General features: G+C 42.3%; 1 protein-coding gene across 2 annotated transcripts in view; it reads left to right on the top strand.

Annotated features, from left to right (window-relative positions):
- MSMB (microseminoprotein beta) overlaps positions 1–11,637 on the top strand; it is a 44,061-nt gene extending 32,424 nt beyond the window's left edge. The window contains exons 1-4 of one of the 2 annotated variants that reach the window (XM_057735824.1): positions 4,300–4,437; positions 8,418–8,514; positions 9,615–9,720; positions 11,378–11,637. In XM_057735824.1, coding sequence (XP_057591807.1) covers positions 4,318–4,437; positions 8,418–8,514; positions 9,615–9,720; positions 11,378–11,507 — 453 coding nt within the window. In that variant the 5' untranslated portion in view covers positions 4,300–4,317 and the 3' untranslated portion in view covers positions 11,508–11,637. Of the gene's footprint in view, positions 1–4,299; positions 4,438–8,417; positions 8,515–9,614; positions 9,721–11,377 lie in introns of those variants that run through there. The other variant, XM_057735826.1, reaches the window with a different exon arrangement.
- Positions 11,638–12,164: the final 527 nt, after the last annotated feature.

Here is a 12,164-nt window from a genome sequence, read left to right on the forward strand (position 1 = left end):
AAGATGTTATCATTGGCAGAAGCTGGTTGATGATACACAGGAACTCTGTGCTATTTTTACAACTTCTTCTGAGTCTTAAATTATTTAAAGATAATTTTTTTTAATGGGAATGGGGCTCAAATGCATATTTGTAGTAGCATGGTTAGTAAGAGCAAAACTTAGAAACTACTTAGCCATCTCATCAATAGGAGACTGGATATCCTACAGCCAGACTGTAGGATATGAGGCAGGTATTAAAAAGAATAGAGCATTCAGAGGAAAAAGAAAAATGCAGAACAGCGTGTGCTATATGCTATGAATGGCGTTCCCGAAGGCATGCGCACACACATGTATGTGTAGACCATCTCTTGGAAGATGGATATTTAAGGAATCGGTAACAGCCAGGAGTTCTAGCTAGAGCAACTGAGAGACTGGGAGACAAGTGGAAGAGAGGCTTTTTTAAAAAATGTTTTTATCAGATACATGCATTACCTATTCAAATGTAAAATGTTCTGAAGTGTGGTACACCCTCAAAAGAATCCTCATGACCTTTCCAGCTATTAATCATACATAAATAAAAGCAGGAACCATACAGTGAATGCTGGATAGATCTAAGTTAAAGTTTAAAACCTCTATATGTCAAAATATCACTTAAAGGTAAAAATAGAAATGAGGAAAATTTCTTCTTCCTTAGTTCAATCTCCAGAGTCAGTGTTCTGACTATGAAAAAGTGAGGAAAATATTTGTAACATTTGTGGCAGTTGAAGACTAATATCTTTAACTTATTAAGAGCCTATTTACTCAACCAGAATAAAAATATAAATACCATCAAAACAGAAAAATAGGTAAAAGAACAAGTAAACGGGCTACCCACAAAAGAAGAAATGCAGTTGGCAAGTAAATATATCAAAAATGTTCAGCCTTGACAATTATCAGAGAAAAGAAAATTAAAACAAAGTAACATTTCCCACCTTTCAAATTAGCAAATAATGAAATGATATTCCAATCCAGCATTTCTACCTCTATGGATATATCCTACGGAAAGTAGCATAAGTGTGGGGAAAATTTTATTTAAAGGATAAAATTCTTAGATTTGTGTTCCTAATGTTTAAAAAAGTCAGAAACAACCTGTGTTCAATAAGAGGAGGTTAAGTAAATGAGAGCCCAGTCATTCCATGGAATAAAATGTAGTCATTAAAATAGTGATCAGACCTATATTTGTTGATATGCAAAGATGGTCATAGCATTGCTAAATGAGAAAAGCAGGTTGTATGATGACATTCTATAGCCTACATATAGTGTTATGTACAATGTTCTATCTTGGAAAAAAGTGCTTATGATTTTTGCCTTTCCTAAGTGAAAATATACCTGGAAATCTCTTAAAGGAATGCCTCCAAAATGTGGTTGACAATACATCTCTTTGGACAGGACAACCACAGAATTTTTTCTAAAAATTTCACAGAGGGAATTCCCTGGTCGTCCGGTGGCTAGGACTCCATGCTCTCACTGCCAAGGGCCCAGGTTTGATTCCTGGTCAGGGAACCGAGATCCCACATGCTGCACAGAGTGGACCAAAAAAAAAAATTTTTTTTTCACAGAATTTCTTTTGCTTACCTCCATGTTCTTTTTTTTTCTACCACAGTGTGTGCGTGCATGTGTGTGTGTGTGTGTGTGTGTGTGTGTGAAAGTCTAAAAATAAATACATAAAGGTCTGTTCAGTCTATAAAGATGAAATTTGAAATAGGATCAAACAGTGAAAATTGGTCAGGCAGATCTGGACAGAGCTGGCTGCAACACCATCTGAGGAGTGCTCGTTTTAGTGTTCCTTCCCGCCCCGCCTCGTGAGCAGCCCCCACACCCGCTCACAACATCCCTCCCCCATCAGAAGCCACAGCTCGGCTCCTTTGGGCACAGGTAGGGACTGCCTTTCTCCCAGCACCTATTGAACAGCAGATGAGCACTTTCTAGCTATGGCGCTGCCTGCCAATGTCAGGATCTTTTTCCTGCTCTGGAATACCGGGAATCACCAGGTGTGATTCTTTTTTTTTCTTTAAACATCTTATTTTATATTGGAGTATAGTTGATTAACAACATTGTGATAGTTTCAGGTGTACAGCAAAGCGATTCAGTTATACATATATATGTATCTATTTTTTTTCAAATTCTTTTCCCATTTAGGTTGTCACATCTAACTATCCCTTTCCTCACCCTCCCCCCTGGTAACCATAAGTTTATTCTCTAAGTCTGTGAGTCTGTTTCTATTTTGTAAGTTCATTTGTATCATTTCTTTTTAGATTCCACTTATAAATGATATTTCTCTTTCTCTGTCTGACTTATATCACTCAGTATGACAATCTCTGGGTCCGTCCATGTTGCTGCAAGTGGCATTATTTCATTATTTTTAATGGCTGAGTAATACTCCATTGTACATATGTACCGCATCTTCTTTATTAGGTGTGATTCCATCCTGCATGGCCACTCTGTGCCAGGCACTGGGTCAGTCATTGGGAGGAACATGGATGGGAATGTTATGGTCACTAACTTGGTCCTAGAGTTCTTAGCTGCAAACAGTAAATCTGTTCCTGTCTGTGTGAGCAGGAAAGGATTTATTAAAGATGTCAGGCAGCTCACAGCCTTTGTGGAAGGCCAGAGACGTAGGCTCAGTTGCCGTGAGGCCAGATAGCCTCCCCAAACCTCACTGCTCCAGCAAGACCTCACTGCCTCTGGTCACAGTGACTGCCGCTCGTGCACTGACGCTGCACACCAGACGCTGGACGCTCTCACTCTAGGGGCAGTATCCACCACCACCATCATTCCCAGAGGACTTTGTGTGATGGCAGTTTCCAGGCATCCTCTTTAAGGGAGTCTGGCTCAGTGTGTCTGATTGTGGAACTGAGGTCGCACACCTGTGACAACGTGCCAGGACAGAAAGTCCTAGATACTACTTAGGTGTGATGGGATGTACATCATGTGAAATCTTTCAGACTTGGTGTTTCAAAAGAAACCGAGGGGCCATGAACCATGATGAATGTGCCCCCTGACTTCCAGGAACTTAGAGGCAGCAGTGCAATTTAAATATATGAGGTGAAAGCACCAGGCCTCCCTGGTGAGAGCGGAGGCGGTCCCTTAAGGGAGCAGGAGAGCTACCCTAAGCGGAGTTGGGGGTGGTGAGACTTATTGTAGGGGAGATAGAGGATGGCACTGGAAAGCATCAACGTGGCCAGCTCTAAAGAGCTTTGAGAGCCAATTGGTTAAGAGGCCTGAGCCTCTCTGGGTAGAGGAAAATGCAGGGTGAAATTTTAGGCATTGTGGCAAGCTGTAGGGGTGATATTTGGGGATAAGATGGTGTTATGGGTTGAATTTTTGTTACCCCCAAATTCATATGTTGAAATCCTAAGCCCCAGTACCTCAGAAAGTGACTATATTAGAGATAGAAACTTTAAAGAGGTAAAGTAAAATGAGGTTATTATTAGGCTGGTCCCTGATCCAATATGACTGGTGTCCTCATAAGAAGAGGGGATTAGGACACAGATGTGCTTAGAGGGAAGACCACGTGAAGACACAAGGAGAAGACGGCCATTTACAAGCCAAAGAGAGAAGCTTCAGGAGAAACCAACCCTGCCAATGCCTTGATCTCAGACTTCTAGCCTCCAGAATTGTGGGGAAATAAATTTCTGTTGTTTAAGCCACCCAGTCTGAAGTATTTTGTTATGGCAGCCCGAGCAAACTAATAAAATGGTAATTCCCTCAAATATACCAGGAAGTTCTGTTTGTTGCCACTCTCAAAGGCCATCCTGGGAATGCAAGTCTTTTCGGAAGATCATGGTTGAACAAAGAGAAGGAAGGCTTGCTTGATGTAGCCGGGAGCAAAAACAAGACTGAAGAAGAGTTTTGAAAGTCCAGGTTGTCCAGGGAAAACTTGGCTGCAGGGTGCTGTGTCCTCAAGCCATGGAGAGTGGCTTGCGGCATTTCTGTTCTCTCAAAATAGACCCTGAGTGTACCTGCTGGGCTGACCACTGAACTATTCTTATGCCCCTTCTTGAAGCCCAGCTTCACCACCTGGCTGTGTGATTGGCATCCTTGAGCCTCCATTGTTTTGTCTGTGAAATCAAATAAGATAACATGCCCTGTACCTAACAACCCCCTCAGCACAAGGGGAGGGCTCAGGAAAGGGAGTGCTCTTCCTCTTCTCTTTCACATCAAGGGCGGATGCATATCAGGGGTGGGAACAGCAAGGGTAAACATATAATTGGGGTGGAGACCTGACTTATAAATAACTCATAAATCATCTGAAACAGTAGTTTCCTGTTGATAGTCAACCCTCTGTAAACACTGAATATGTCCTTGGCGTGTTATCTTTTCAAATGTCGCCAAACATGCAGCTGTCATCTCTGTTATAAGTTCAGCGTGACTTTCCCTGGATGCACATGCCTGCAAGGACTCGTGCTCATCAGAATGGTAGGTAAATGGTTTCATACCGGAAAAAAAAGGAGGGGGATATATATATTCTTTATTTTAATATGCTATGATGTGTGGTTCTACTGGATACTATTTAGGGTAAATGTGACCTGGTCATGAATCTTCTATAGATAACTTGCGATATAATGTGTAGAAGAATGAATGTCTGGGAGGTTGGGAACATCTTCATGAATTTAGCACATCTCTGTTCTCTAAAGTCAAAGCTGTTATTTCTTCCAGTAATTTGGGGATTCAATTGGATTTCATACATGTCTCTAATTCTTGGGCTTTGAGTGAGTGACTTGTGAAATTAAATATAATTTCAGAGCTACAGCACCGCATCATTTTATAGATGAGGAAACTGAGCCTGGGGAGGGCAAGAAGCTGCCACAAGGGTCTCACCAGGAGCCTCTGGGGGAGCTGAGATGTGAACCCAGGAGACCCTCTCTCTAGGCCAGTGGTTCCCAAACTTGCCTGTACAGTGGAATCACCTGGGGGTCTGTGAAAAATGCTGATACCTGACTCCCATCCCAGACACTCTGATTTAATTGGTATACAGCGAGGCCTGAGAATCAGGGTTTTTCAAAGCTGCGCAAGTGATTTTCATGTTCAGCAAAATTTAGGAACAAACACCCTACACCCTTTTCATTGTCTCATGTTGTATTAAGAAAAAATTTTGCATCAAAATCTGTAAAAACTCACCTAGGCCTCCTCTCTGTCTTTAATTCAAACTTGATCTTTTTCGAAGTATCCTTTCCTAGAGTGAGTAAAAGGGAATGAACTGGGCTGCTCTTGGTGTGCAAAGGAAGAGGAAGGAAGTGGCCAACGGGCAGGAGTAGAAAGTGATGGTTGGAGAGGATCTTCCCTCGGGCCACACCTCAGAAACTGTCTTGAGACAGAGCTGGGAATAGTAGAAAAACGGTGGGATTCTCCTGGTTCCCTCCTCCAGCCTCAGAGTGAACTTCGTAAACTACTGTCCCAGCAGTGCCCCTGCCCAATCTAAGACACCTTCCCCCCACCCGAAGGCACCTGACTCTTGATCACACAAGGCAAGACTCTTCAAGGAGCAGCAACTTACCTAAAAGGACACAATTTCTAGGGGCACCACCAGCCTGCTTCATCTCAAGGCAGGACACGAAGCCACACCATCTAGAAATTATAACAAATGCCGGCCTTATAGCTGCACTGTCTCCTGTGCCTGCATGTACCAGGGGCTCATGTTTACTGAAGATAGGAAAGGAAGCAGAGAAGGGAGGGAGGGAAGGTGGAAGACTAGGACATGGGAACAGGAAGGAATTTTAGAGCTTCTCTGCTCAGGGGTGGTCCTCAGACCAGCAGCATTGGCATCACCTGGGTGCTTGTTAGAATGGGGACTCAAACTCCACTGAAGCAGAGTCTGCATTTTATTTAATAAAATCTCCCAGGCATTCATATGCACATTGAAGCAGCACTGGTTTTGATCATTTCTCTTGTGCTTCCCACCGTGGGGACTTTGTAAAATTCAAAGGCCCTGACCCTATCCTTCTTCAATGAGCCTGAGACTGGGGGTTCCTTATTAGCAACCCAGGTGATTCTCATGCCCATGCAAGTGGGGGAACCTTTCTTTTCACAGGGGAGATAGATAGATGGGGCGAGGGGCGGGAAGCATGCCAGTAGCAAGCTATTTTTGAGATAATGTCAATTGGTTGATCTCAAAACTGAATAATTGATTCTCCCACTGTCACCATGTTTGGACTCCATCCCCCAGTCATTCAATCAGGGGCCCCTGCTTAGAGCTGTGGGGGATCTGGGAATTTTGCGCTCCTCACTCACCCTGGGCTGCAGCCCTGGCAGCTCATGTCCACCAAAACCTCTGTTCTGTGACTTGGTGAAACAAGAGCTCCAAAATTCCTGTGATCACCCCCTCCCCCACTCCGAAGAAGACCCCTTTCTGGATGAAGAGAATGAAGAGAGCAGAAATTTTGTCAACAAGGCTGGCTTTTTTTTTTTTTTTTTTGAGAAAAAAAATTCAGGTTTCCACAATAATCTTAAGCTGAAGATTATGCAAAAAGAGTAAAACAGAGAGAGAAGGTGCAGCTTCCCAAGTCCTGGTGTGAGCTAAATGTATGGAGGGTTTCTTAAAAGAACTGATTTATTTCTTTGGTTATAAAATCAATGCATTTCATTGTAGACAATTTAGAAAATAAGGGAAAAAGTTCAGAGAATAAAGTTGTCATGATCCCTCAGCTCAAAAATGACTTGTTAAAATGTGGTACAAAACTTTCAGTCTCTCAATATATATTTTTACATTATAGGAATCACACCAAGCAAACTGTTTTGTAACCTGTGTTATTTCGCTTAGTGATATATAGTGATCATTTGCTCATGTCATTTCTTTTTCTCTTACCTCCTCATTTGACCAGTTTCTTTTCTGAATCATCATATTTTCAACCAGCCCTGTTCCTGAGCATTTTGATTATTTCCATTTTCCCATGAGCATCCTTGAGGAGACGTTGATCTCCTTCTCTGTGCCATTCTTCTTAGCATCAAGACTTTGAAGTGAAAATACTTAGAAGTGATGAAGGCTAACTCCATAAAAATTGTTCCAATACAAACCAACCTTGTGCATTTTACTTCCCATATATGCCTCTATTTCTCTTTGGGTATTAGAAGTTAAATAATTATTCTTGCCATCCTATTATGATTTTATCTACTTGGTTACATTTCCTGTGTTATCTGTCAGTTGAACTTTCTCATGTATTTATTCATCATTTCTATTAGGGTCTGTGCATGTGTGTGTGTAATGCCACTTTATTTCCTTTGTCATTTTTCAACTAAGGATGCTTCTTTTTTTCCTGTTGATATATAGAAACTCTTCATATATTGATGTTGTTCTCCAAATTTGGTAATTGCTTTTTAATTTTGTTTATAACTTACAACTTTTACATATTCAAATCTATTTCTTTTCCTTTTATGCTTAGAATAAGGTATTTGCCTATATTTTGTGATTAGTTTATGATCTTATTGTAAAAATGTAACCTTTGAATCCTTTTAGAATGCATTTTATCATGGGAACAAAAGTAGAAAACTAACTTCGTTTCTTCCTCAAATAGCTCACCATTTGTTCTAATACCATTTAGGAAATAATTATCCTCAACAGATTTCAAATCCTAAGTTTATCTTATAATGAATTTATATATATTTATAAATAAATATATTTTTCTGTGTTTTCTTTTTTGTTCCCTTTGTCTTTCTATTCTTTTTTTTCTTTTTTTGTATTTCTATTCTTATATCATTAACACACTACTTCAAGTAGCATCAGGTCAATTAATTTTAGACATCTTACAGAATAAGTACCCTCACTCCATCTTCCTTTTTAAAAGGTTCTTGGAAATTCCCACCTTAAAGTTTGTTTGTTTGTTTAGCTTGCTCATCTCAAAATGATGACAAGAGCAGCTTGATACTTTCCTTTGTCCTACAGATCCAGTATCAGCATAGATGAGCTGATATGTTCATCAGCCATCAATCATAACTTTATCTTCTGGAAAATGAAGCTCTTAGCCTTGTGGTCCAAGAACTCTAACTAACCCAATTAGCTCCAGCAAGTCTTCATTTGCATTTTCTTTGTCTCTGTATCTTTGTCAATGTTTTATTATCTTCCTGAAACTCTTTTCACTCCCTCATTTCTGTCCTTTAAATTATATATGCTCTGCAAAGCAGCTAAAAATCTCCTATCCACGAGGGTTTCCTGAGCCTCCTCTGTAATAAATTAGCACACTAACATTATTGCTCTATGACTTTTCCCTCACATTTTGCTTTTTCCCCAGTTTATTTTAATAACTTGTATAGATCTTGTTCCTTTGCTAGATTATTGAAAGGTAGACGCTCTACCTTCAAACCACCTGTAAGAGCCCAGCAGGGACCTCCATACAGGATACTCAGTCAATGATTACCAACTGAATTCATTTGTTCTTCTTCCCTGACCCTTCTTTACATTACAGAATGCTCTTCTGGGTAGCCTTGTGGTTTTAGCCACCTTTGTAACGCTATGCGATGCCCAGTGCTATGTCATACTTAATCAGAACCCTGCATCTAACGGTAAGTCCAAGCTTTTCTATGTTATTTGATTGCATCCTGGTAGATATATCTTGTTGTAGATAAATGCCCTTCAATCTACACGAGATAGAGGGTTAGGGCAGATATAAAAATGGAGTAAAATGAAGGACTTCAGCTTGCCATTTATATAAGACAGTGGTTCTCAATCCTAGCTGTATGAGAACTGCCTGGAGAACTTTTGAAGCTAGTGCTCAGGGACCATTCAAGACCAGGTAAATCAGAATCTCTGGGATAGGAGCTACACCGTTAGAAGCTTCTTGATTAACTTCTACATGCAGCTAGGGTTGAGAGTCATTGATTATTCTCGTACCTCTTAAACTCTAAATGTGTGTGCATACCCTCTGGGAATCTTATTGAAGTACAGATTCTGATTCTGTGGGTCTGGAGTGGAGTGAGAATCTCCATGTCTCGTGGCCTCAGGTGGTGCTGATGTTGCTGGTCCCTCAAGCACACATGGACCACCATGGATGGAGACCAGTGGTTCTCATTCTTGGTTGAACATTTGAACCAACTGGGGGAGCTTTCTAAGAATATGGCAGCCTGCGCCCCATGCCTAGATATTCTGATTTAATTATTCTGGGTTGGGACCCAGGCATAGATTTTTACAATTTTTTTAATGTCTAAGATGTTTCACATGTGCATTTGGGGTTGAAAACCAAAGCAAAGGGAAGAGGAGAAATGAGACATTTATCCAGAGATCATATAGCAGAAAAAAATTCACCATAAGTACCCCTGGGCTCATAATAGCTCTCTGATTAAAGAGGGACGGGCTTATATTTTCTTGAAATGTCTGTTCTGAAACAAACTCTGGATAGATTTAATCTTGCTGTAAGAAAACATAATCAGTTAAAAAAAAAAAAGAAACAGAAAAGAAAACGTGATCAGTGGTGTGAGTTGGACAGGACTGAAATTGAGCCATGAGTGAACAGGTGAGCACTTTTCTTATATGCCTTTAAAATCGCTGAGATTCTCCCTCTCTGGGTGGGGTGCAGAGGGCATGGGCTGGCCCCAGTGTCCTACAAGCCTTGTTCTGGCTGCGTGACTTTGAGCCCCCGCTGCTGATGCTACCTGTATTATTTTAGAATGCAAGGACCTCAGTGGAGTCACACACCCGCGGAACTCAAAGTGGAACACGGAGAACTGCGAGGAGTGTACTTGTGATGAAGGTGTAACTAACTGTTGCAACACGTAAGTCTCAAGCCAGCAGGGCAGAGAGGGGGAGGCAGCTGCTGTCTGGCTGCTGTCTGAGGAAGAGCTACTCCCTCTTTCAAAATCCCATCCTAAAGGGGGTTTAGTTTCCAGTCCTGTAAAATAGTGATAATCAGGTAGATATGAGAATTAAATGAGGGCGTTTCCTGGCGGTGCAATGGTTAGGACTCGGTGCTTTCACTGCTGTGGGCCTGGGTTCAGTCCCTGGTTGGGGAACTAAGACCCTGCAAGCTGAGAGGTGCGGCCCAAAAGTTAATTAATTACTTAAATGCTATTCTGCATATACATTCATTAACTTAAAACATATTTAATGCCTTCTCTATGCCAGTTATGTGTCTCTCAAGCCTGGGACCGTAGCTTACTCTGAGCGGGGCCCACAGAGCCCCTTCCCGCTCTCCTGCCACGGCGCCTATCCTACCTAGCACAGTGCTCCACGTGGAGGAAATATGCATGTCTTCTCTACTGCTCAGAGCCACCAACTCCTTTCCCCTACAATTATCTCACCACCTAAGAAGTTTCTCTCGTGACCTTTTTTTTTGTGATAGCAAAATACACATTTTGATTGAATTTCTCTCGGAGAATTTTTTAACCCATTGTGTTCACTAGGGGACACTGTCCAGATCAGAAGCTGCCCAGTGGCAGTTGAGCCTGGGGTTCGTGGCCCTGGACCAGGCTGCTCCGGTCTCCCCACTACCCAGGCTACCCACCCCAAGTGCCTTGGCCCGTCTTCCCTTTGGGAAGAGGGTTGAAATGTCCTCTTTTGTTAAAATAAGTCAAGGATCACCTCGTAGAAGGAAACACTGTTACGGAGGGCCCTGGGGATGGATGTCCTGTGTAAACTTCGGGGATGGGCAATTTAAATCTGAAGTTTATAGATGGGTTGCAAGAGGGCGATGGGCCCTAGAATTGTTTACACCCTTGAATGTGTGGGTGGATTTCCCCCCGGGGAGATCGTTTCCAGTTTTTTGTTTTTTTTTTTTAATTTTATTTATTTATGTATTATTTTTTGGGGGGGTTCACCAAGTTCAATCAACTGTTTTTATACACATATCCCCGTATTCCCTCCCTTCCTTGACTCCACCCCCCTCCGTTTCCAGTTTTTATCAGCTTCTGCCTGGGCTCCATGGTCCCTACCTGTTGGCTGAGCCAGCTCCTGGCCTAATAGGTCTCCATGCCAGGGCTGGGACAACCATTCCCTTCCCACATTCAAGCAGCAGTACTGCTGGCTACTTCTTCTCCTCCCCACCTCCCGGTCTCCCGAATTCATTTATTTATTTTTCTGCTGGCTACTTCTTGAGCAAGGAGGACAGGAAGAGCCAGGCTGGAGCAAGCTGCCCGGCCTCTGAATAGTCCAGACCTGCCTCTGGGCCTGTCGGAACTTGCTGTGGTCCTGTGTGCGCAGGATGGAATTTAGCAACAATGTCAGGGATGGTCTGTATTCATAGTCCAGGTCCTATGTATTGGGGTGCAGATTTCTGAAGGTGGCATTTTGGGGTTCCCAGCCAAAGGGTGACCTTAAATAGGTGAGGGGCACCCCAGACACCTGGAGTGTGGGCTGCTTCTGGCACAAAGTTGGCCCTGGGGAGGCTGGGTATCCTATTCCTTCTAACAGGCCTTGTTCTTGTCTCAATGACAGTGCTGCTATACCTATGGGTTACGACACAGACAAGTGCCAGAAAATCTTCAACAAGGAGACCTGCACCTATAAAGTGGTGGAAAAGGAGGACCCAGAAAAGACTTGTGATGTCAGTGGATGGGTGGTATAATGTGCTTCTCGTGGGCCCAGAGCTCCCAGCCTGGGGGACCCCAGGTTCTCCCAGGCGAGGCTGCATTCTCCTATGGCCTCTAACAGTCTATGATTGTATAACCATACCTATCAGTAAAAAAATGTTTTGAGCAAACACTTGAATATGTGTATACTTTTAATTTATAAATTATGTATGCATTGACATAACACACATTATAAATCATGCAAACATTTAAAGGAGGAGGCAAAAATAAATACAAATAAAAGTTATAATATTTTCCCTCTATTCCAATAGATCATTGTGCATCCCTTAATCAGGGGACCACTGCTGCTTCTCTTGCTTCTGATATATCTGTGCTCTACTGCCCTTGTGTCCCACTACATGGTGAACAATTCAAAAAATAAATGTGTCTTCGAGATGAAATCAGATCCTTCATTTTCTTTGAGGTTTTCATGTTTATCCTTCCTTCCTGTTCTTCAGAGAGTATCTGCTGTGTCCCTCATATACATCTGTGTTTGCCTGAGGTTAGAGCAGGTTAGAGCAGGATATCCTGGAAGAAGTGCCTCTAAGACCACAGGCAGCTAGACCAATGGGGTGTTAGGAGGCCAGGGCCCTGCCATGTAGATGGGGAATGGCTTGGGTATAGGGCTCCAGTATCAGTTCTCAAAACTTAGG

This window comes from Hippopotamus amphibius, chromosome 5 (assembly GCF_030028045.1).
Source record: "Hippopotamus amphibius kiboko isolate mHipAmp2 chromosome 5, mHipAmp2.hap2, whole genome shotgun sequence".
Lineage (NCBI taxonomy): Eukaryota > Metazoa > Chordata > Mammalia > Artiodactyla > Hippopotamidae > Hippopotamus > Hippopotamus amphibius.